This window comes from Gossypium hirsutum, chromosome A02 (assembly GCF_007990345.1).
Source record: "Gossypium hirsutum isolate 1008001.06 chromosome A02, Gossypium_hirsutum_v2.1, whole genome shotgun sequence".
NCBI classification, from domain to species: domain Eukaryota; kingdom Viridiplantae; phylum Streptophyta; class Magnoliopsida; order Malvales; family Malvaceae; genus Gossypium; species Gossypium hirsutum.
In genome coordinates this window covers 108053521-108079040 of record NC_053425.1, presented here as the reverse complement: position 1 = coordinate 108079040, position 25520 = coordinate 108053521, and the positions used below count along the sequence as shown (strand labels likewise).

The 25520-nt window shown below is 40.9% G+C and overlaps 4 protein-coding genes and 1 pseudogene across 4 annotated transcripts; 3 read left to right on the top strand and 2 right to left on the bottom strand.

The window, feature by feature from the left end:
* Positions 1 to 2337: 2337 nt before the first annotated feature.
* LOC107939584 (retrovirus-related Pol polyprotein from transposon RE1) lies at positions 2338 to 5524 on the bottom strand. The gene is made up of 5 exons (XM_016872921.2): positions 5516 to 5524; positions 5140 to 5409; positions 3930 to 5076; positions 3673 to 3839; positions 2338 to 3624 (listed from the first exon to the last, which is right to left on the bottom strand). The coding sequence occupies exons 1-5, from the start codon at positions 5522 to 5524 to the stop codon at positions 2338 to 2340; spliced, it is 2880 nt and encodes a 959-aa protein (XP_016728410.2).
* A 6068-nt stretch (positions 5525 to 11592) lies between these two features.
* Positions 11593 to 14527, top strand: LOC107939590 (probable protein phosphatase 2C 47). Its single transcript, XM_016872930.2, has 5 exons — positions 11593 to 11834; positions 12030 to 12368; positions 12804 to 13001; positions 13197 to 13402; positions 13519 to 14527. Exons 2-5 carry the CDS (start codon positions 12177 to 12179, stop codon positions 14072 to 14074), a joined length of 1152 nt encoding a protein of 383 aa, XP_016728419.2. The 5' UTR covers positions 11593 to 11834; positions 12030 to 12176; the 3' UTR covers positions 14075 to 14527.
* Positions 14528 to 15543: 1016 nt separating this feature from the next.
* LOC107939588 (amino acid transporter AVT3C) lies at positions 15544 to 17210 on the top strand. Its single transcript, XM_016872928.2, has one exon. The coding sequence runs from the start codon at positions 15795 to 15797 to the stop codon at positions 17067 to 17069; it is 1275 nt and encodes a 424-aa protein (XP_016728417.1). The 5' UTR covers positions 15544 to 15794; the 3' UTR covers positions 17070 to 17210.
* Positions 17211 to 17296: 86 nt separating this feature from the next.
* LOC107939583 (uncharacterized) lies at positions 17297 to 21632 on the bottom strand (annotated as a pseudogene).
* On the top strand, positions 20347 to 24599 carry LOC107939587 (SRSF protein kinase 1). Its single transcript, XM_016872927.2, has 4 exons — positions 20347 to 22152; positions 22681 to 23466; positions 24065 to 24112; positions 24195 to 24599. The coding sequence occupies exons 1-4, from the start codon at positions 21970 to 21972 to the stop codon at positions 24471 to 24473; spliced, it is 1296 nt and encodes a 431-aa protein (XP_016728416.1). The 5' UTR covers positions 20347 to 21969; the 3' UTR covers positions 24474 to 24599.
* The last annotated feature ends 921 nt before the right edge of the window (positions 24600 to 25520 follow it).

Below are 25520 nucleotides of genomic sequence, written 5' to 3'. Positions count from 1 at the left end.
ACAAATTAAAGGAGACAAAAGCAATGGCTCAGCTCTTCCTTGCATATATGTTCAGACACTATCCAATTTTATATATGATCATGCAGCACTACTTTTATGACTTGCAGCTGTGGGGAATATATGCCTAATTGATTACTCCCCCGCCCTGCTAAGTCCATATTCCTTTTCTTTTCTTTTCTTTTATGGGTGAGATATATTTGTTGCTTTGTCTAGTGTGGACTTAACTTATTATATCAAAGGATTCAAATATTCTTTCTTATCTCTAAACCTTCAAGCAATGCTCATTGAAAGAACCTAAGGTAAACCTAAGGAATATTAAGAATAAACTCATATATTGAATTCTCAAAAGCTTCCTCTCTTTAAGGAATACAAAAGTATTTATAGAAGATCACTACTGACTGTACTCCTGACCACTCTCATTAGCGTAACTACTTATTTGCACCAGACTAACAACTTATAACAACTCATAACAAACTAACTACTCTAACATGCATCCATCGTCTCAATCGGTAAGACCCGAAGGAACTGGCGAAACCGAGTAAAAACTGTATGCGAAAGAGGCTTGGTGAGAATATCAGCTACTTCATCACAGGCAGGTACTTCACCAACAATAATAGTACCAGCGGCAACCCTCTCACGGACAAAAAACAGATCAAGTTCCACATGCTTGAACTTGGAGTGAAGAACAGGATTGGCAGCAACTGCAACGGCACTTGAACTATCACACCAAATAGTTGGAGTATCAATAGATGAGACTTGTAACTCTTGAAGCAAAGAGAGCAACCAAGTAACGTCACTAGTAGCCGCAGCAAGACTACGATATTCAGCCTCAGCGGTAGAGTAAGAGACCACGTGCTGCTTTTTGGAGCACCACGAGACTGGTGACTGACCAAAATATACACAGTAACCAGACGTGGACCGGCGATCATCGAAATTCAACCCCCAGTTAGCATCAGCATACCCCACAAGCGACAACCGGGAAGAAGGACAAAACACAATACCATAATCAAGAGTACCACATAAATATCGCAATATGCGTTTCAAAGCAATCATATGAAGAGTAGTAGGGCTGTGCATAAATTGACAAATACGGTTAACAGCATATGCAATATCAGGCCGGGTAAGAACAACATACTGCAAGGCCCCAGCAAGACTCCGATATTCAGTCGGATCACTCAGCAAATCGCCATCATTTTTGGACAACCGATGTGAACTAATCATAGGTGTATGAACTGGTTTTGCATTAGAAAGGGAGCTACGAACAAGAAGATCACGAACATATTTCTTCTGACATAAGTGAAGACACCGAGTAGACGAGCGTGTAACCTCAAGCCCAAGAAAGTAATGCAGATCACCCATATCTTTGAGAGCAAACTTAGCATTCAACTGATCAACAAACCTGGCTATAACAGCTGAATCATTACCAGTTATGATTATATCATCAACATATACCAGAATATATAACACAACCTCGGTTGTATTTCTAATGAAAAGAGAGGCATCAGACTTAGAGGTGATAAACCCAATAGACACCAGAAACTGCTTGAGTTTATCGAACCAAGCCCTAGGGGCTTGGCGAAGCCCATACAAAGCCTTCTTCAGCCGACACACAAGTGGCTGCCCAACCGAATCAAACTGTACAAAACCGGGCGGCTGATGCATGAACACCTTATTACCCAAATCTCCATTAAGAAAAGCATTATTCACATCAACCTGACGAAGAGGCCATCGCCTTGCCACCGCAATAGACAGAATGACACGAATAGTAGCCGGTTTAACCACAGGGCTAAAAGTTTCTGTAAAATCACAACCTGCTACTTGCGAACACCCTTTAGCAACCAACCGAGCCTTTCGGCGACTAACAGACCCGTCAGGGTTCCTCTTAATCTTGAACAACCATTTACACCCTATCACTTTTCGTCCAGAAGGAGCAGGCACAAGTTCCCAGGTCGAATTGGCCAGGAGTGCATCAAATTCAGCTTGAGTAGCAACTTTCCAATCTGGGTGAGCAAGCGCCTCATCAATAAAACTTAGCTCAAAATCAACAGCTTCGGCGGTCAACGCCTTTGGTTTGAAAATGCCTGCTTTTGACCGTGTAACCATAGCATGTATATTTCCCAAAGACACACATGGCACTTGACCCTATATCAGATGCTTAGAGGAGAGTAGAGGAGCAGATTCACTGTCACGAAAAGCTCCTGAAACATCAGTGTCAGGCGAGGCGGTCACATCTGCTGGTGACACGCAAGTGTCAGACGCCTTTGGTTTGAAAATGCCTGCTTTTGACCGTGTAACCATAGTATGTATATTTCCCAAAGACACACACGGCACTTGACCCTATATCAGATGCTCAGAGGAGAGTAGAGGAGCAGATTCACTGTCACGAAAAGCTCCTGAAACATCAGTGTCAGGCGAGGCGGTCACCTCTGCTGGTGACACGCAAGTGTCAGACGAAGAATCAACCCCAGAGTTAACAGCAGCACATGCAGAATCAGAGACAGGAGAGGGTGTGGAAGCAACATGTAGAGGAGGAGTCTGCGAATTTAGTGAACGAGAAGGAAAAACTTGAACAACAGGAACATACGTAGCAGATTGCCGAGAATAATCACCATGATCTGATAACGGAGACAAAGATAAAAACCGATGCTCATCAAAAACAACATGACGAGAAACAATGACCCGCCTGTCTGGTGTAAGACAAAAATAACCCTTATGTTGAGACCTGTAACCTAAAAACGTACATGGTTGAGGTCGAAAATCCAGTTTATGACCAACGAACAGGCGCAGATATGGAAAACAACAGCAGCCAAAAACTCGGAGGTGACTATATTGTGGGACACACCCATATAACTTTTGATACGGTGACTGACCTTGAAGGACAGGAGTAGGCAGTCTATTTATAAGATGAACAGCGCTACTAAACGCATAACCCCAGTGTTTCATAGAGAGATTTGCCTGAGCAAGCAACGTGAGCCCCGTTTCCACTATATGCCAATGCTTCCGTTCAGCGACCCCATTTTGCTCAGAAGTATGAGGGCACGAGAGGCGATGAATAATCCCTTGTTCAGCAAGAACAGAAGCAAAAGCATGAAACTCTCTGCCCCAGTCGCTTTGAAACTTCTTAATATGCTTCCCAAACTGAGTAGCTATCAAGTTCTGAAACTGACGAAAGCAATCTATGGCTTGAGATTTCCGTTTAATCAAGTAGATCCAAGTAAATCGACTACCCATGTCCACAAAGGAAACATAGTACAAATTCCCTTCACATGCCACAGAGGCAGGACCCCACAAGTCAGAAACGACTAACTCAAACAACTCCACATACTCAGTACTCGAACTAGGAAACGGCAGTTTATGGGGCTTGCCCTTCTGACATGCAACACAAATATTAGAAAGATTCTTATTATTAGACACAATTCCACATTTATTTAAAACATCAGTAACAATCCTAGCTGACGGATGACCTAGTCGATTATGCCATAGTGTGAAGTCATCAGGAACCAACTGAGAAGCTTGAAAACCAATATTATGAACCTGAGCCACCTTAGTTGACGACCCGGGTGATGCAACGGAGAAGTGATACAGTCCATCACGAACTTGGCCCCGCAACAAGATTTCCTGCGTCTAGATATCCTTTATGACACAGTAAGACGGGTGAAATTCAAAAAACACACTGTTGTCCTTAGCAAACTGAGACACAGACAACAGGTTCTTCCGTATACTTGGCACACACAACACATTAGTCAACTGTAACAACTTTGAATTTGTAGAAATAACTGTATCACCAACAGACAAAATTTTAGTAGGAAATCCATTCCCCATTAAGAGTTCAGATGTACCTGAATAAGGAGTAGTAGTATTTAAATCCGCAGCGTTCTGGCATACATGATGCGATGCTCCAAAATAGGGATATCAGGACGAAGACCCACCTTGTGTAGGCACATGACTCGAGTCAAATTGAGACGAGTCCGAAAAATTAGAGGCACAAAAATCTGGAATACGAGGCAAACCAATATTTTGAGAATTATCAACATCAAAAACTCGAGCACGTAGTTTGGTACGCCACGGGGCCTTAGGTGGAGCAGTCGGGACACCCACAAAATTCGCTACAGGTGAACCAGGAGACTGTTGGGACACGTACTGAGTACCATGAGTCAGCCCATTTTGCTGATCAATTTGGCCAAGCATGTGATCTGTCACATTCGGCCTAGGAGCAGCAGTATAAAACTGAGCTTCTGGGACCACAACAGGCCTGCTAGGATGAGCATAGGCCCTAGGCGCATAAGCACGAGGCGCTGACATACGGGGTGCATGAAATGCACCAATCGGTCCAGTTGACAGACCAACCCAATTGGGCTGTGGATAATCACGCACAACAGGTGGGTGCTGCCATACCCACTGCCCACCTTCAGGACGTGGCAGTGACTGATAACCACGCGCACGAGCAGCTCCACCACCGGCCACAGCAGCCGCATCAGAAGCACCATAATCTCTGTCAAATCTATAGTAGCACCGCTGTGCAACATGTCCCAGACGATTACAGATCTGGCACTGAACTCTCGTTCGAAATCCACGACCGCCACGAGCTCCAGTCGACGATCTCCCACCATGCACACCTCGCAAATCAAAATCAGCAGGAGTTTCGACGACATGCGCAACCATAGGAACATCATGCACAACCCTCGTTTTCCGACTCTCAAATGCCATCAACACATCCACTAGCTTTTGAAACGGCAAAGACTCCGACGAGATCGAAACTAACATGAAAACTGAATCAAACTCAGGAGGAAGACCACCTAGGAGAACCTCCACTTTCTCTGCCTCAGAAACTTCAGATCCCGAAGCCTCAAGTAGCACACAAAGAGTTTTAATCTTTGAAACATACTCTTTAACTGTAGATCCACCTTTCCGAACGGCATGAAGGTCATGCCAGATCTGAGCCACTTTCTCAACAGAAGACGCTGCAACCAAATGACTAGCAGCACTCCAGATATCACATGCAGTTTTAGTGGAAATAAAGTAAGAGAGAAGAGAGGAGTTAACCGTGGATAGAAGCCACGATGCAAGCAACCGAACCTGCTATGTGAACAGAGCCGTATCTGAATTCGGTGCAAGAGTACCGTTGGTCATCGTCACAACCTTCGGCGGACTAGGAATGGAGCCATCCAATAAACCTTGAAGGTCATAGCCTTCAACAATTAGTCGAATCTGAAATTGCCATTGAACGAAGTTCGATTCGTCGAGCTTAACAGTGTCATGACGCGAGAAGCTATGGATCAGCCGAGACTTGGAGAAAGAAGCATGAGCAGCAGCACCAGTCGGAGATTCAACAGTCGAATCCATGCAGACGGAGCGAAGACAACCACCAGGATCTAGGCGAATGATACCATGAAAGAACCTAAGGTAAACCTAAGGAATATTAAGAATAAACTCATATATTGAATTCTCAAAAGCTTCCTCTCTTTAAGGAATACAGAAGTATTTATAGAAGATCACTACTGACTATACTACTGACCACTCTCATTAGCGTAACTACTTATTTGCACCAGACTAACAACTTATAACAACTCATAACAAACTAACTACTCTAACACTCATTGTTATACAATTTTAATTCCATTTGCATTTATGTATGTTTGTATGTTGTACATATGTTTTTTCTTTCCTTTTAAGAGTATGTGCTGCAAATGATTCCTTGGGGACAGACAGCTGCATTATGGAGTTTAGTTAATTTTATTTTTAAGGTTAATATTCAATGAAATATTTTAAGTTCACCATTAGAGTTCAAATATTGTAATATTTTCTTTTCTTTCTTAGATTTTTTATTTTTTTATCATATCATGTGTCACTCTTAAAATCTTACTACTAAAGTCTAAAAATTCAATTGGATCACTTGCGATGTGATTTAGAATTTACAACCAATCAATTATAAAAAAATTTAAACCGTTAATTTTAATTTAATATAAAATTATTTATTTAAAAGGTTTCATCCACACATTAATTTCTAATATAATTATTGTTATACATAGATAATAAATTAATTTAATGTTTGGTATGTATATGGATAATAAATTTGTTTCCAATCAATATAATTTTTTAAAAACGTTAAGTATTGACATACAGTCAAAAAAATATTTTTTATTTTTATTTTTAAATGAAATATCTAAAATGATTGGTTTAAATAAATAATAATTGAATAATTATAAAATTACTTAAATAAAAAAAATGAAAATCCCCCGGCATGGCGGGGGGAGACAATGAATAGCAGTTGCAATTATAACTGTAAAAGTGGTTGAAGCGTGTGTAGGGAAGGCTGCTTTAGCTTTGAAGATGGTAGGTTTTGGTTGGATGAGTGATAGGTGATAGAGAGACGTTGATTGAAATCCAAACCAAGGGAAAGGTCAACGATGAGGAAGTGAAACACGTGTCAATAACCCAATCCCCTTTCAAGCTTTACCTATAATGTAGTGCGCAAAACTTGGAATCCCATAAACATATAATAACAGACTTCCGTTCCTTCTCTCTCTAAACGGTCTACTTCCATGCTTTGGTTTTGCATTTCTTCTTCTTCCTCTTTTAATACTATTTTCTTCTTCTCTTTTACGTCCTAAGTTTTGTTTGTTTTCTTGGACCTTCATAATTACACACATATAGGGTGTACCCAACCTGGCAATGGGGCTGCTTTTAGTTCCTCACACCAACCAATAAATTTTCCAACTTGCAAAAGAAAAAAAAAAAAGAAGACACGCTTTTCATACCATACGTCTGGGGTGGAGTGCATCTTGAAGAAATTTAGGTAAACTAATGAAATAAAATGTGTTTTCAATCTGAAATTATTCTTGTTAAGCTGTTCAATACAGTGTTAAATGTACATATTTATAGAAGCAGATAACCACCTTCCTTAACAGATTAGCTAATTCCTCAGCTCATTCTAACTACCTCTCTAACTGACTATTATTTCTAACATGCATCCACCTTCTCCACTGAAAAGACTCGAAGAAAATTTCTGAATCGAGAAAAACACGAAACTGAAAGAGGCTTAGTTAAGACATCGGCAACTTGATCGGACGCAGGTACTTCCCCGACCAAAATAGAACCATCGGCAACCCTCTCACGCACAAAGAATAAATCTAACTCCACATGTTTAAATTTGGAGTGTAGAACAGGATTGGCAGCAACTGCAACTGCACTGGAACTATCACACCAAATATTAGGCGGAGAAACAGGCACAATATGCAACTCCTGTAGTAACGAAATCAACCATAAAACATCACTAGTGACAGCAGCAAGACTACGGTATTCAGCCTCAGCCGTAGATCGAGACACCACTTGCTGCTTCTTCGATGACCAAGATACAGGATTAGACCCAAAAAATATGCAATATCCCGTAGTAGATCGCTGATCATCGAAGTCCAACCCCCAGTTCGCATCCGAAAATCCAACCAGAGACAAACAATCAGATTGACGAAAGATAATGCCAAAATTGAGAGTACCAGACAAATACCGTAATATCCTCTTAAGAGCAACCATATGAACTGTGGTCGGACAATGCATGAACTGACAAACCCTATTAACCGCATATGCAATATCAGGTCTGGTAAGAACCACATACTGTAACGCACCAGCCAGGTTCCTATATTCAGTTGGATTCGACAAAGGATCCTCGTCATTCTTAGAAATATGTGACGAGCTAATCATGGGCGTATGAACACTTTTAGCATTTGCCAACCCACTACGTTTCAACATATCCCGAATGTACTTATTCTGACATAGATGAAGACTCCCAGAAGAGGATCGGGTAACCTCAATACCCAAAAAATAATGCAACTCACCCATGTCTTTCAACGATAACTTATTATTCAACAGCTGTACAAACCAGTCAATAGACGATGACAGATCCCCAGTAATAATTATGTCATCAACATAGACAAGAACATAGAGAATAGACCCTGAGTGAAATCGAACAAACAGAGAGGCATCTGACCTCGAACCAACAAACCCAACTGTTAGAAGAAACGTTCTCAACTTCTCAAACCAAGCTCGTGGAGCCTGACGCAAACCATATAAAGCCTTCTTTAAGCGACAAACCAATGGTCTCCCATCAAACCCAAGCTGAACATATCCCGGAGGTTTCTGCATAAACACTTCACTATCCACATCACCATTTAAGAAGGCATTGTTGACATCAACTTGTCGAAGCGACCATCCTTTAGTAATCGCGATCGACAAGATAACCCTTATAGTAGCAGGTTTTACAACAGGACTAAATGTTTCTTGAAAGTCACAACCTGGGACTTGCGAGTAGCCTTTTGCAACCAAACGAGCTTTATACCGGTCAACTGTACCATCCGGATTTTTCTTGACTTTAAACAGCCACTTGCAACCAATAACCTTGCGACCTGATAGCATAGGGACAAGTTCCCATGTACCATTACGAATCAGGGCATCATACTCAGTTTGAGCCGCAGTCTGCCACTCCGGGCTAGTGAGAGCTTCTTCAATCGTAGACGGTTCAACAACTTCAATAGCAAGAACCTTGGGTTTAAAAATTCCAACTTTTGACCGAGTGGTCATGGGATGAACATTCGTGGTAGGCACAGAAATTTCTGGCTCTGTAGAAACAGACGGAATCGTAACAACATGTGTGGGACCCTGATTTCCAGAGTGCACTAAACCACTATGAGAACTACCTACTCCATCACGAGGAACCATAGACACATCCAAAGTCGGAGTATTATGACAGTTAGAATTTGTAGGAGTAGCCCCTACTTCATTCTGAGGATTCAGAGTCCCAGTCACAGTATGCGGACAAATAGGATCAGCAACTGAGTTCCCTTGACAAGAAGACTTTTTCTCAACAACAGGAAAACAAGGAGATACAGTACTCACCTCCCGAGTGGACCGTGACAGAGACATCGGAGACAAAAATTGGGATTCATCAAACTCCACATGACGAGATACAACAACACGACCATCAGGCAAAAGACATTGATACCCTTTGTGACAAGGACTGTAACCCAAGAATGTGCAAGGTTGAGAACGAAACTCTAACTTGTGACGCTGAAACGGGCGCAGATACGGATAGCAGCAACATCCAAAAACACGTAAATGATCATACGTAGGTTCACACCCATAAAGGACACTATACGGAGTCTTACCATCTAACATTGGCGTGGGAAGTCGATTTATTAAGTGAACTGCACTTGTAAACGCATATGCCCAAAATTCCATTGACAGTCCGGCTTGAGCTAGAAGAGTAAGGCCCATTTCCACAATGTGACGATGTTTACGCTCGGCGACGCCATTTTGTTCAGAAGTATGCGGGCACGAAAAATGATGGACAATGCCTTGAGAAGCTAAAATTGATGCCAAAGCTCGATATTCCCCACCACCATCACTCTGAATCTGCTTTATGGTCTTGCCAAACTGAGTGTGAACAAGTTTCTGAAACTGAGTAAAACACGTGACAACCTGAGATTTTTGCCGAATTAAATACACCCAAGTAAACCGAGAACTCATCTCAATGAACGACACATAGTACCAATTGTTACTAGAGGCAACTGACGCAGGTCCCCATACATCCGATACAACCAACGAGAAAGAATCAGTATATTCAGTAGTGGAAACCGTAAACGGCAACTTATGAAACTTGCCCTTTTTACAAGCAGTACAAACATCACTAAAGGCAGTTTTATTCATACGAAATTGACATTTATTTAAAACATTCTTAACAACATTCGACGACGGATGACCAAGTCGCTTATGCCATAGCGAAAACACTTGACTTTCATCATGTTGAGTAGAATATTCTACTTGAGCAGCAGACGGATGAGACATACGAGGAATAGAACCATCAGGCAGAGAAAACTGATAGAGTCCATTATGAATACGCCCCTTCATCAAAATCTCCTGAGTCACGTTGTCCTTAATCACACAGTACGTAGAATGAAATTCAAAAAATACCCCATTATCAGTTGCAAATTGTGAGACTGACAATAAATTTTTTCGAATGGATGGAGCACACAAAACATTAGATAACCGAAGCAACCTAGACCTTGTCGGTAACACACCTTGACCAATAGACGATATCATAGCAGGCGTACCATCGCCCATTAAAATAGAAGACGTACCTGAGTAAGGAACGACATTATGCAGGGCTGAAGAATCGCGACACACATGATTGCTGGCACCAGAGTCGAGATACCAGGATGACGTCCCAACCGTTCCAGGAACCGGCGAGTCAGACTCATCCCCACTCACTCCATATTGAGTAGAATTTATGTGCGAACCCGAAATGGACGGATCAGAAGAGTCAGACGCATGAAGATCGCCCAACCGAGGAAGCCCAAAACATGGATTTAACGCTGAAAACACCCGAGCACGCGGCTTAGTGCGCCATGGAACTGCAGCATTGCCGGTCGGTGTAGATGAACCAAGCTGCACATGATTCAACATAGGATTAGTGGGCCTAATAGGAGCATTCGGTCCAAGGGGAGCATTTGGCCCAATATCAGTGGGACCAAAACTGCCATTAATTCCATCAGGTGACCCAACATCATGCGGCCCATTAGTAGGTGGTCTAAACTCACGACTACCTGGCCTGAGCCATCCATGTAGCCCAACATTCGGTCCTGCACAATTATAGCCATCAGCACACACATTTTGACCAGAAACACAATTAGTTTGACCACCCCTAAATCAATTTTGACCAACATTATTTCCTGCACGTTGTTCCAGAAAACCATTATAGCCATCAGCACACACATTTTGACCAGAAACACCATTATTTTGACCAACCCCAAAACAATTTTGACCAACATTATTTCCATAATAATTTTGACCAAGGTTGGAAATCCTAGGTCTTGTATTCGGTTGTGAAGACCAGCCACCATCTCCAGAACCACGAGGGTTCGGCAATTGAACCTGCATCGACGATGAATCATCACGGTGGTACCGATAATAGCACCTCTGAGCGACGTGACCAAAATGGGAGCAGATCTGACATTGGAGACGCGGCCGAAAGTTCCTCCCACGGCCACGCAGCCCCGAACGACCTCCTCGTGTAGAACCTTCCATGGACGCATCTTCCACCAGGTTAGCAACGTACACCACCTCTTGAGTTGTTTGAACATGCCGATTCTCACACTCAATCAAGGCTTCCATCAAACGCTGAAACGGCAAAGGAGTAGAGGACAACGAGGCCGAAGATACAACACCTTCAAATTCAGACGCAAGGCCCGCAAGTAACACTGCCGTCCGCTCCGCCACCGAGATGGTGGTTCCAGACGACTCCAAGAGAGCACACAAACTTTTTAGTTTTGCCACATAGTCGCGGATCGACAAGCTCCCTTTCTTGAGAGAGTGAAGATCATGACGCAATCTGGACTGTCGTTGATCTGTATCGGCCGCGAACATCGCCAACGCTGTGTTCCATACATCAGATGCCGATTGAATATCCATAAAGGAAGACACAATAGTCGAACTTATGGTTGAGAGGAGCCACGAAGTAAGAAGATTATCTTGTTGTTGAAAAACAGATGCCGCCGGATTGAGCACAAGAGCACCATCCGATGCTTGCACAAATCTCGGCGGCGCAGAAGTAGATCCATCAAGAAATCCAAACAACTCATAGCCATTAGTAATAAACCTAACCTGTTGCTTCCATTGAAGAAAAGTTCCTTCATCAAGCTTCACTACTTCATGCCGAGGAAGCGAATTCACCACCCGATCCGCACCAAAAACAGAGCCATTCACTTCAACCGAGTCAGAAGCAGCAGAATTTGTTGTTGCCATGCTCAAGAACGCCTAGCGACTGATACCATGAAGAAATTTAGGTAAACTAATGAAATAAAATGTGTTTTCAATCTGAAATTATTCTTGTTAAGCTGTTCAATACAGTGTTAAATGTACATATTTATAGAAGCAGATAACCACCTTCCTTAACAGATTAGCTAACTCCTCAGCTCATTCTAACTACCTCTCTAACTGACTATTATTTCTAACACATCTCAATTGAATCTTTGGATCAGGTGCTTCACCTTTTGGGCAGTTGATTCATGCAAAAACATGGGCTGCCTGTTACCCAATCTGACAGGCACCTTTTTTTTCCCCTTTGAAATGATGGGTTAGTGTTATTTGTGTTTTTTTCATTTTTTGTGGGTTGTGGAGGGGGATCAATGGCTCCAGCGACAGATGTATCTCCACATGCAACAAAACTAGAAGATGGAAGCTTCAAAAGTGGTTTCAATTCAATGGAGGATGAAAATGAAGACACATTGGGGAATATGACCCAAGCCAGCGCTGCCAAACCTCCAAGAAGCCTCTCTGCTATGCGCCATTGCTCAAGCTCTGCGTGGCTAATCGAACATGTTTGTCTTATCTGCCTTTTCTTTCTTCTTTAAAGTCCTCGGTTGCCTTTATGCTCTTGAGTTAGATTTCCAATAATTCAGCTGCATGATCAAATTTAACCTGTACATGTGTATTTACATTAGCATAAACTTGGGGTGAAATTTTCTTTTGAAGAACCAAAACATAAACTTCCTTTGGTAAACTACATTTTGGATTGAACTAAGCTCACCAACTCATGCTAAGAATTATATTGTTGTTATTTTCAGTCTATGTAAAAGCTTTATAACGATTTCAGATTTCACCTAAATTGTTGCTTTTGTTTCATGGGATTCATTGTGAATTATTAGCCTCCTTTTTGATGTTCCCCTCGTTTACATTGTCACTCGAGTTGATGCCTGCTGCATAAGTTTTAAAACAAATTTCATGTAAAATAGTTCTTTTTTGGGTTGATGTAGGAATCAGTTATGGGTGCTGCGGGCTTGAAGTCACCACCATCACGTGAAGATTCTTGCTTTCTACCTGTATTCCGTTCAGGAAGCTGTTCTGAGAAAGGACCAAAACAATATATGGAAGATGAGTTTATATGTATTGATGATCTGTTTCAGCATCTTGGCCCGGCTGCAAGCTGTCCTTGCCTAGGAGCATTCTATGGGGTGTGTAACTTTTGTTAGGTTAGATTACTTAAATTCAGGACACTGTTTTTGTAATTTCAGCGTATGGAACAATTCCTTTAGTCACCAGCCACCTTAGTACGCCTGTTTCGTAAAGCTTTGCACAATTATCAGATTTATCTAGCTTTTGATTATATATATAATGTAGAACTAAGGTTCTGCCTTTTTTTCCTATAGGTATTTGATGGGCATGGTGGTCTAGATGCAGCATCCTTCACCAGAAAGAACATTCTCAACTTCATTGTTGAAGACGCTAATTTTGCAACTGGAACAAAAAAGGCAGTTAAGCGTGCTTACGTGAAAGCTGATCATGCACTTGCAGATGCTAAATCTCTTGATAGGTCCTCTGGCACCACTGCTTTGACTGCTCTCATTTTGGAAAGGTAAGAAATCTGATGCTAAACATTTACTTTTTTAAAACATATGCATTGTGCCGTTGGACGTTGATATCGTAAGGTATGGCAGTGTGACATGATTTAACTATGGTTGTTTCTGTCAGAACCATGATCATTGCTAATGCTGGGGACTCTCGAGCTGTATTGGGTAAACGAGGAAGAGCAATCGAGTTGTCTAAAGACCACAAACCCAACTGTACATCTGAAAGATTAAGAATCGAGGAACTAGGTGGTGTGATATATGATGGCTACCTGAATGGCCAGCTTTCTGTAGCACGTGCTCTTGGAGACTGGCATATTAAGGGCGCTAAAGGTTCGAAGAGTCCCTTAAGCTGTGAGCCAGAGTTGGAAGAAATTTTGCTGACAGAAGAAGATGAGTTTCTGATAATGGGGTGTGATGGGCTTTGGGATGTGATGAGTAGCCAATGTGCTGTGACAATGGTGAGGAAGGAGTTGATGCAGCATAATGATCCTGAGAAGTGCTCAAGAGCACTTGTGAAGGAAGCATTACAACGCAACACATGTGATAATCTAACTGTTGTTGTAGTCTGCTTCTCGCCAGACCCACCTCCGAAGATTGAAATTCCGAGATCGTATAAAAGGAGGAGCATATCAGCAGAAGGGCTGGATCTCCTCAAGGGTGTTTTGAACAACGAATGACCGAGTGATAAGAATTGTCTGTATCTTGTACAAAAAAGAAGAAAACAATGGAATTTAAACCAATCGGAGAGCCATTTTTCTGAATAACAACTGGTCCCTCCCACTTGCTGTGACGTGGATAGAAATAGTTGATGATTTCTTGAATCCTGGATGGTGTCCGGTGTATACATTTTTTTTTCATTTTTTATTAGTATATTTTTTGAATTTGAGTTGGTAACATTTGAGTTACAATCTGAAACTGGTAATAAGTTGCCTGGGGCAACCTCAGCAAGTTTGATGTTAGTTGCAGGGATTTTTTTTCAGGGGCAATTAAGCTCCAAGTATGAGGTAGCACTACAAAGTTATCTTATATTTTAATTGTAACAATTTATTTACTATTAGACACATGAAAAACATCTTACTCCAGAGAAAGTAGAGCTTATAAAATTTGAGATTGAGATTGTTAATTTTTAATTACTTGCAATTACCTATGTTGCTCGGAATCTCTATCTTCTTAAAGTCCAGAGGCCATGTAATATCATATAGCATCTACGTTGATAATGCTCTATCCATGTGTAGTTTGGCAACGGCATCCAACATGGACCAAACTTTTAACCTTAAACCCAAATCAGTGAAGCCCTATATTAAGTTTAAGCCTACAAATACAATGGACTGGAGTACACTATATTGATCGAGCATAGCCCATTGGGAATTGCATCATTAAGTTTATATACCAGCGAAAATGCTTGTGCGTATCTATGGCCTATAGATGATTTCGTTAACAGAGAATTGCACCAAAAATCATCACTCACTGCTCGCTCTGCTAGAAACAAACAAACTAACTAAAAGAAAGGAGGAATATGTATGTATGTATGTATGATCCAGGTTCTTGTGTTGGTCTCTTCAAGTATTCATGCCACGGTACAGAACACACAGGGGAAAACCAAACCCAAAAACAAAATAATAAAGTCAGCACAGGCCAAGAGCCAAAAAAATCTTACTTATATCTACGATATTTCTTCGTATCTTATCCAAAAGAAGTGAAGAAATAGTTGAAGGGGGTGGCAGTGAAATTATGATTTGAATTTGGATGGGAGGGAGGGACAGTTTGGCAAACACAGAAAGATAATGTGGTCTCAATCAAACGGCCCACAAAAGATTATGGAGAATCATACGTCAAAGCTAATAATGGGGCCTTGCTTAAGCGGCAAACCGACAGTGGCTGCTGAATGATAGCCTTGCTGGCTTTTATCTTTTTCTTTATTCTCATCTGCTTTGCGTGTTTAACTTCAACTTGTCTACCCACTTCAACTGTTGAAGATTTTTTTTAGATAGGTTGCTCGGCTTATCCCATCTGCCCCTCCGAACATTCATCTCACCACATGTGCATTTGAGTTGGTTGTCTGTTTGTACTTTATTACTTCAAGTAAACGACAAAAGAATCGAAAAGGATCATTAAAAAAATCTTAACGTGCCCCATCCCCTACATTATTTTACAAATTCTGCTCCTCCTTTTGCAGAATGCATATTGTAAAGTGGTATTTTCTGCTCCCATTTAGATCTCTCAAACGCCAACAACTTGCACTCGTCTGTCTGTCTTTATCTAATAACAAGTGAAGTGAAACAACATTCCCATCTATTCTCATCTCCTCCGTCTAAGAATTAAAACATCCTAAGTGCCCAACCAATCTACTCTTGTTTTTCTTCAAAATCTTACACTCATCACTCTTTTGGTCTAGATATGGGGTTTGATAAGGAAGCAAGCTCATCCTCGCATGTGCTGCAAGTGCCACCTCTCCCAAGAGAAGATACCCCCTTGTTGGGCCAACCACGTCGCCTGTCTTCCCAGTCAAAGACCTTTGCAAACGTCTTTATAGCTATAGTTGGAGCAGGCGTCCTCGGCCTTCCTTACACCTTCAAGAAAACTGGCTGGCTTATGGGCTCCCTCATGCTCTTCTCTGTTGCTCTCCTAGCCTATCACTGCATGATGCTTTTGGTTTTTACTCGCCGCAAGCTGGAGTCTATCCATGGCTTCTCCAAGATCAACTCCTTCGGTGATCTTGGCTTCGAGGTTTGTGGCCCCCTTGGTCGCTTTGCGGTAGATATAATGATAGTTCTTGCCCAAGCTGGTTTCTGCATTAGTTACCTCATTTTTATTGCCAACACTTTAGCCTATGTCTTTAATGCTGACAATCAGGCAAGTATTCTTGGGCTCAGTTCCAAGACTGTGTATCTGTGGGCTTGTTTTCCATTCCAGTTAGGTTTGAATTCAATTGCAACGTTGACTCATTTGGCTCCTTTGAGTATCTTTGCGGATGTGGTAGATCTTGCAGCTGTGGGAGTGGTGATGGTAGAGGATGTATTGGTTTTCTTGAAGAATAGACCCGAGTTGAAGGCTTTCGGTGGTTTCTCTGTATTTTTTTATGGCCTGGGGGTGGCTGTTTATTCTTTTGAAGGAATAGGGATGATACTGCCATTGGAATTAGAGGCTAAATACAAAGATAAGTTTGGGAAAGTATTGGCCTTATGCATGGCATTCATTTCTCTGCTGTATGGAGCATTTGGGATATTGGGATACATGGCTTTTGGTGAAGAAACCAAAGATATAATCACTACCAACCTGGGAGCAGGGTTAATAAGCACTCTGGTGCAACTGGGTCTATGTGTGAACCTGTTTATAACATTCCCGTTGATGATGAACCCAGTTTACGAGGTGGTGGAGAGGCGGTTGTGTGATTCTAGATACTGCTTATGGCTAAGGTGGGTAGTTGTTTTGGGGGTAAGTTTAGTGGCACTGCTGGTCCCAAATTTTGCAGATTTCTTGTCTCTAGTGGGCAGTAGTGTCTGCTGTGCTCTGGGGTTTGTGTTGCCTGCTGCTTTTCATTTGATGGTATTCAAGAAGGAATTAGGGTGGGATGGATTGATTTTGGATGCCATCATTGTGGTTCTGGGTGTGATTATGGGAGTCTCAGGAACCTGGTCTTCGCTCTTGGAGATATTTGCGTCCAAGGCCTAATGATCTCCTTTCTTTTTTCCTCTCTTTAGGTGAGGTGATCATATGAACGACTGTTAATTCCAATGATTAGACATACAACTTGACCATGTACGATGCCCATTTAATTCCTCGAGAAATTGATGTATTTTCATAACAGTTCAATCTTTGTGTTTGTGTACATTTTTCTTTCTCCGTGCTGCTTCTATTGTCAAATCATAGCAAATTGCAACTTGTAATCGGCAGGGTGAACGAAATAATACTATTCGGCAAAAGGAATACACCAGCAAGTTGCACTGCATGAAAAACGAGTTTATATACAATTTTATATTACATATCAAATGCTAATCACCTACGACCAGACTCCAATAAAATATATAATGATTAATCACACGAACACCCGAATTAATTGCATTTGTTTTTTTCGCTTTCACTAAAAAGCACTCCGGTAATCAGAATCTTCCCTCGGGACTCTGGCTCTCCTCTGACGTCTTAAATGGCCCAGTACAATGGTAACTCATGACCATGATCAAATCCTCTACTGCTTCGTGTGGAACCAAACCTTGCTAGCGAATGTTGTGCATCAAACCAATCATACCCATAACCAATATCAAGCGAGGAGAATTGAAAGAGTCCATTTTCTTGAATGCAGAATGAATCACACCCAGAGCTACTATCAAATGACTAATCTTCCCATCCTTCACAAAACTTCTGGGAGCTCCCATAATGATAAGCAGGGGTACCCGGAACAGAATCAACAAAAATAGACGAGCTTTGCCCCTTGAACAACTTATCCGCATAGACAGGAGAGCTTGGAATATATTCTGCAAATATGGCCGAATTCTTCCCCATGAACATGTTATCTGCATAGGCAGGAGTGCTAGGAACAGAATCTGCAAAAATAGATGAGCTTTTCCCCTTGAAGATTGTTTTTATAAGCAGGGCTGCTTGGAATAGAATCCGCAAAAATAGACGAGCTTTTCCCATGGAACATGTCACCTATGTAGGCAGGGGTTCTCGGAACAGAATACTCAAAAGTGAACGGGCCTTTCCCTGGGAACAAGTTTTCTGTTTGGGAGGACTGCGATCTTATGGGCTTTATGTTGAAGTCACCAAGACAAAATATAGAGTTATTATCATGCTCATCAGGATCCATTGTCTCCTGCAAGGACGTATTCTTTAGACCATTTGTGGTTTTCATTACAATTCTGACAAATCTTCTCATCAAACAAACAACATCCATTCGGGAAAAGATTAAATGAAGACAAAATACTAGAATTTTGATATCCACAGAAAGTGATTAAAAGAATATAAGGCTTCCTTTGATAAAAAGACAGCACCACTACTGTTTGTCACATAAGAATCCTGGAATTCTTGAGATCGCTTATCTTCTGTACTACTTATAGCTGGACTTCCAGAGGGACTTTCTGCCAGGCTATCCTCTCTTTGCTCATTTGCCAAGTCTCTCTCATGGATCCATTCGCTTGTATTAAGAATCTTACATGTGTTAGCGCCAGCAGCCGTTTCCTTTTGAACTTGTAAAACTTTTGGTTTTGGAGGGGCTATGACATTTTGTATATCACGAGTGAGCTCCTTTACAAATGTGAATTCTAAAAGGAGAGTTAGTGACAGTTCATCAGAATTGTATTAAGATTACAGAATAGTCAGAAGAAAGTACCATGTTAATTTGATACATTACAATCAACATTATGTTAGGGACATGCAAAGTCCATTACTAAATGCGGTTCAGCAAGCACTCTAGTTTGGACAACAAAAGATAAAAATGCCCTAAAGGTACATACTTGTGTCTTCAAACTTGTCACAATTTTCATACCAATCAGCTGCGAGGTTTGCAAAAGAGTTCTTTCATTGTGCGAGGTTCGGAGGTCAGTTACACGATGGCAATAAGAATTGCATTGGGCTATTGAGAAATTTAAAGGGAAGATATTGTTGATTGCTATTCTTAAGGTTCCATGGAATGTGCACATTTACTTGATATGCGAGAAAGAGAAAATAAATTGTTGAAACATTTTCCACATATATAGTGTTTGTTTTTATCCCATGTGCCAACATAATCAGAAAATAAACTGTATTGAGAGTAATTGATCAGTTAAATAGTAAAATAGAATCTCATCTTTACACGTATAGGTAGTTTATAAGATGACCAATAGCTGTTCAAAATGCAACTTAGTGATCCACCAGTTATATCCATGCAGATATTGCATGACCAACATGATATTTCAAGGACAAAAAATATTTTAACCAGCATAATTGAGCTAGCAGTAGATAAACCAGAAACTGACAATCAACCAATCATAGACTACCTCTAAGGAGCCTCCAGCTTAAGAACAGATGGCATGACTGATCACCGGTAATTGTTCCATCTCTATCAGTGTCAACTTGTACAAATACTTTTGTGTACTTCTGTAAATCAGATTGTGTTATCTTATGCAATGGGGGCTGAGACTGAGTTGATTCTCTAGAAGCCAAGTTCCCAGGTCCAGCAGGAAATCCAGTTGACCCAGAGACGGCATTGGTTTGGACTGTAACCTGCTTGTTCAGTTTACTTGTTGGATGACCTGTATGATACTGACCACCCACAGGTTGTTGAGAAAGTGTACTCAGCAAATACTCGGTTGGCCTTGGCTTTAGAGAAGTACGGGCCCTGGTGCTGGAATGGAGGTCATTGAGACAGTTGAGCTAGTTGCAGGTGATGCGGCCGCCAAAGAAGTTGCTTTGACTGCAATGAAGTTGCAGAGAAGTCACCAAGAAAGGAATCAGAGACAAACCCCTTTCCCGAAGCCACCAATTCTTTGGGATCCTTTTCTGTTAACTGGCTGGATGGCATATCTTGCCTTTTTCAGTAGTAGAGGATATCTGCCCAGGAGCTGATAGCGGTCTTGGTTGCATAAAAAGTGTCAAACCCAAAGATGTCTGTCCAAATCCATCTTGGCTCGTAGAAGGACCAAAACCTTGGCTATGAACTTGGTTATTAGCACCACCTATAAGACCACCCCGAGTTTCTACTTTGCCAATTAGTTGAGGAGTTTGAAGTTGGAAGACGAGGAGCCACAATGTTACCTCCCATCAGCATGCCTTGTGCAGCAAGAACTTGTTCTGTCTGTGATGAAATGCTGGAAGGCATTGCTTGGGTTGGCCTCATAACCTGGTTTTGCTGTGATTGGAGATGCTGATGATTTACACCTACATTACCAAGGCCAGGTGTCCCTAGTGTTGCTAGATTGGACTGTGGTGTAGGTACAGTTGCAAGGTTTATCTGGGGAGCAGGAATTTTAGCTGAAGCAGGGCCGTACAGTGCAGTATTTATCATATCTGGAGTCAAATCTCGCTTAATTTGTGCCACAGTATAAAGTTTAAGGGCATTATAAAATTCTTGTCTACCAAGATAACCTAGTTTCTGCTGGTCAGCATCCATCAAAACCTACAAATAGAAACATCAATTGAGTGCGACAAAAGGAATAAACCAAACAGATACATGAATTCTCCACAAGGAGAAGAGATGTAAAACAATCTACCGAACCCCTAGAAGTATTAGGTACCAGTTCTTTCCGAGCATTGCACTGCTAAACAACATTTAGATGTTCTCCATATGATATTTGAACAAAAAATGATACTTAAGAAAAATAATAAAAGCACGTCAGTAGTGGCTCATACATAATATCGCTACAAATTAAAGAAGAAATAACTTGCTAAGCTGAGTGAAAACCATATAACAATTATGTGTTGTCGTTCTCCTTTTATCTCAACCAAAACCAACGAATGGGAAAAAGAAGTCAAACTAACCCCAAAAGAAAAAAAAAAAAACCCACTGAGCAAAGAAGAAAGGTTCAGTATGATTTGTAGGAGAAACAAAAAGGCAAGAGGGAAATGACCTGAGAGAGAACGTTCTGGGACAAAATTGGAGCCTTGAAAAAAGGCAACAGCCTCGGCTCCACTAATCTGGCGTTCCTAGAATAAGCAACGAACAGATCGGTATTGTTAGGAATATCCCGCCACCGCCAAGCTGGAATTTAAAATTCCAGGATTGGAAGAAACGTCAAGGAATAGAAAATCAGATGGGAAATGGATACATAACATAACCATAAATCATCCAATTCCACAGACGAAATGTTAAACAAGACTAAACTGATTGCTTGCACCCGACGAAATCAGAAATTAGAAAACTTCAAAAGGCCACCTACGATGTTGATTGGCTTACTTAGGCGGGAAGCGACGTCGTTTGTTTTATTGACCGAGTCGCACACAAATTACATACTGCAACTTGCGGCCTCAGTCAGTGTTATAAAAGGGATTATAACACTACTGGTATTAATACTTGGGAAAAAAAGTAATGATACTATAGTTGAGCAAAAAAAAGCAATCATGTAATTAGCGATGATGCATTAGATCTCATCAGAAACCAAAAAGGGCAGGTGGCAGATGAAACTAAGTCATCGCTCAAACCTAAGACAAACATCACCCCACCTACTTACCTACTAGGTCGCTAATGAGCCAGGTGAGGATCATTATATGGGCTTCCGGGATCATGAAAACCAAATGCAAATTGCCCAAAGCCCAAGCCAACATGTCGAGGGGGCAAGCAAAAGAGCCTTATGTTCAAATGAGGATGACGCAGCAGGGAGGGCGGCACCATAAAGCGAACATGGGACGGGACACCTGTTGCATTATTTTGCACCGTTTCTATTCAAAGCCACACACAAAATTAACACACCCCCCCGCCCAAAAATAGCAAACCATAAAAAAAGCACCCGGCCACAACAAAAGGGAAAGTAAAAAAAAAGGATAATAAAGCAAACAAATCGCCAAATATATAAACAAAAAACTAAACCAACAATCAACGAAAAAACAAATTCCGTTTTTTCGTTAATTTCCTCCCAACGCTGATCCGATCACAGTTGCCGACATGTCTTGTTCTTCATCATCGGGTTCGGAGGAAGATGACGAGGGAATCGACTCTTACAGGAAAGGAGGATATCATGCCGTCCGGATCGGCGATCCATTCGCCGCTGGTCGTTACATCGCTCAGAGGAAGCTGGGTTGGGGTCAGTTTTCCACTGTTTGGCTCGCTTACGATACCCAATCCTCTGTATGTCCCTCCTGTTCCTTCACCTTAGATTTTCTTCTGCTTTTCTTATGATCTGGGTCTTATTTCATTTTGCGCCTTTTTTTTTTTAACTTTTGTTTGTTCTGGGTCTTATGGGCTCTGCTTTCCGTTTAACCGTTATTGTCAGTATCCCCTTTCCCGCAAGTATTCATTTTTGGCTTTTTCTATAAAGAATCTCTACGACATTATTATCCGTTTCGTTTCTTATTACTCTTTTTTGGGATCGGCGATTGATGCCTAGATATTTTGCTATAAGTATATGGTCAGATGTATGCAATAATAATCAGGTTGATTAAACTTTTTAAAGGAAAAAAGAAAACCTGATCTGAAATCTGAATAGTATTTCTTGTATGAGTTGTCAAATTCTTTGCTTTTTGTAATCCTATGCTGCCTCTTGATAAAAGATGTTGATTTTTGGAAATTTTCTTGAAAAAAAAGAAGAGAGGGTATCCCTTGATTTTTATTGATTAGCATCATTGTATTATCTAAACCATTTCTCTTTTGAACCAGAAATATGTTGCTCTAAAGATCCAGAAAAGCGCACAACAATTTGCACAAGCTGCACTTCATGAAATTGATGTCCTTTCATCTATTGCTGACGGAGACCCCTCAAACTCGAAGTGTGTGGTGCGCCTGATTGACCACTTTAAGCACAGTGGTCCAAATGGCCAACATCTATGCATGGTCCTCGAATTCCTCGGTGATAGCCTACTTCAATTAATCAGGTTTAACCGTTACAAAGGGCTTGAATTGAATAAAGTTAGGGAGATCTGCAAATGCATTTTGATAGCCCTGGATTACTTGCATAGGGAGGTTGGTATAATCCACACGGATTTAAAGCCTGAAAATATTCTTGTCTTTTCCACTATTGATCCAGCCAAGGATCCAGTTAGATCTGGTCTTACTCCAATTCTTGAAAGGCCTGAGGGGGGCACCCTAAATGGTGGATCTACCATGAACATCATTGAGAAAAAATTGAAACGGAGGGCCAGAAGAGCAGTTGCTAATATAGGTGTTAGAAGAGATTCAATGGGAGTAGAAGCTCCAAAATCTGCAAGATGTCTTGATGGGATTGATATGAGGTGCAAGGTTGTGGACTTTGGAAACGCATGTTGGGCTGACAAACGATTTGCAGAAGAAATTCAAACAAGGCAGTATAGAGCTCCTGAGGTCATACTTCTATCTGGGTATACCTTTTCCGTTGATATGTGGTCATTTGCTTGCATAGCCTTTGAGCTCGCTACTGGTGACATGATGTTTGCTCCCAAAACGGGACAAGGCTTCAGCGAAGACGAGGTATGACTGTTCTATGCATCACACTTTGGAAATGGTTTTCCTTGTCCTTTTTTTGCGGGATATGTGTTTAGAAAATAGGAATAGGGAGTAGCTCAAGGAAAACAGTATTTTCTATTTGTCTGGCATGATGCCAGATTAGGATCATCTTTGTTCTTCACCTATTATATATTTAGTTATTCTACTTGCATTGCAGCTGTCATATTACCATTTTTTTCATCCTTCCCCTCTGATCCTGCCATTATAGTGTGATCTGGTTTCTTTTCTTATAGGTATCATACCAGAAAAGAGCTATAAAAAATAACTGTGCTGAGTAGAAGGCAGGCCTGCATCATAGTAATCATGTTTATATTTAAGTCAAATCAAATTAGTTTTTTCATATACACATGTGAAGTGTCTCATGGTTTTAACAGCGGCACTAGCTACGGAGATTTAGTTATTGTCTTTGATTAGCATATTATTATGAATTTATTTATATGCCTACTATTTTTTGTTTGTTTGTTTGTTTGTTTATGGGTCATAATAATAAAAAATAATAACCCTATAGATAAATGGAGGAAAGGACCACTGGGAATAATATTATTCATTTGGTTGCTTCCAGGATCACCTTGCTCTCATGATGGAACTTCTTGGAAAGATGCCTCGGAAGGTAAAATTATTTCTATATTAATGTCCTTTCCTTGTTATAAAATTGTTGTGATAGAAATGTTAATATATGCATGTGTAAGCAGATTGCTGTTGGAGGAGCTCGATCAAAGGATTTTTTTGACAGGCATGGGGATCTGAAGAGGATTCGGAGACTGAAGTTCCTGCCACTGGATCGATTGTTGGTGACTAAATATAAATTCTCCGAGACTGATGCACGTGAGTTTTTGGAGTTTCTTTCTCCTCTTCTTGATTTTTCCCCAGAGAAGCGACCAACTGCCCAGCAGTGTCTGCAACACCCATGGCTGAACCTGAGGAGCTCAGATGGTCAATCTAACACTGGAATGAGCAAACTTAAGATTTAAGGTGGGCAAGAGAAGAAGGGATTAAAGATTCCTCCCTCCACCTGTACGACTATTGATTGTGTTTGTTTTAATTGTTTTAATTTTTTGGGCTTGTGGCATTTTCAATAAGATTCTTTTTCTTCTTTTTCTTCTTCTTCTTCTTCTTCTTCTTATTTTTGATTAATGGTTAACAAAGTATAAAGTAATAACTATTGTGAGGAAATGACAAGGGAGTTTTAACTGCGATAACTGAATGTGTTGTTCACATTGTTTTCAAGTTAATTATATACCAGTTGCATATTATGGTTGGAACACCATTACCATCCAGCTATTCTACTCCAAGTTTTCTTCAGTAATGATTATGAATCACACGTCTATGTGTTAGATAGTGTTGAATGAATCCTCTTTTTTGTCATCATGTCATGATTTGGATCAACCACTTTGGTCATCAGTTATTGATTCTTCTTCTTGTAGAAAAAAGGGGTTGTTATATAGGTTTCCAAGAGCAATAGGTGTAGTAGATAAGAGTGCTGATTTCAACATTATTTCTATAGATGGGATTTTAAAATTGACAAAAAAGTGCTCACATTTAGCTATTGAGAGAGTAAAGAGAGAGTGTTGCACATATAATTGTGCGCCTCCCTTTTTCTCCTCTCTATACACAACCAAATATCCTTATCCAATTTTTGGTATAACTTGGGAGAGCCGATCGCAAACGAAAAAAAAAAAAAAGGCACAACATTACTACACTTTAGCAACTGTCAGCAGGTCCTAGATGAATTCATCAATATTTACAGCAAGACATTGAGAGAAAAAAAATGCGTTCACGAATGCCAAGATCTATCATAGTCTTTAAAAGAAACGCCATGGTTAGATGATGGATTGCTAGGTCAAGGTGTAAATATGTTTCAGCAACCTCAACTTCACTGGTATCCTTCATTAAACTCGTTAGATTATGAACGTGTTTCTGTATCCATCAATCATGCATCTCATAAACAACACAAATGCATTTTATACGGCCATAATTAAAAATAAAGGAGAACCACCCCAAATTGAGGGAGAAGAAAA

Coding starts and splice junctions, on each gene's coding strand:
- LOC107939588 (XM_016872928.2), top strand. CDS start 15,795: ATGGGGTTTGATAAGGAAGCAAGCTCATCCTCGCATGTGCTGCAAGTG.
- LOC107939587 (XM_016872927.2), top strand. CDS start 21,970: ATGTCTTGTTCTTCATCATCGGGTTCGGAGGAAGATGACGAGGGAATC. Junction 22,153..22,680: donor CTTACGATACCCAATCCTCT/GTATGTCCCTCC, acceptor CTTTTGAACCAG/AAATATGTTGCTCTAAAGAT. Junction 23,467..24,064: donor AAGGCTTCAGCGAAGACGAG/GTATGACTGTTC, acceptor GGTTGCTTCCAG/GATCACCTTGCTCTCATGAT.
- LOC107939590 (XM_016872930.2), top strand. CDS start 12,177: ATGGCTCCAGCGACAGATGTATCTCCACATGCAACAAAACTAGAAGAT. Junction 12,369..12,803: donor CTGCGTGGCTAATCGAACAT/GTTTGTCTTATC, acceptor GGGTTGATGTAG/GAATCAGTTATGGGTGCTGC. Junction 13,403..13,518: donor ACTGCTCTCATTTTGGAAAG/GTAAGAAATCTG, acceptor TGTTTCTGTCAG/AACCATGATCATTGCTAATG.
- LOC107939584 (XM_016872921.2), bottom strand. Junction 5,077..5,139: donor CCATTCCTAGTCCGCCGAAG/GTTGTGACGATG, acceptor TTCACATAGCAG/GTTCGGTTGCTTGCATCGTG. Junction 3,840..3,929: donor GAGTCATGTGCCTACACAAG/GTGGGTCTTCGT, acceptor CTCCTTATTCAG/GTACATCTGAACTCTTAATG.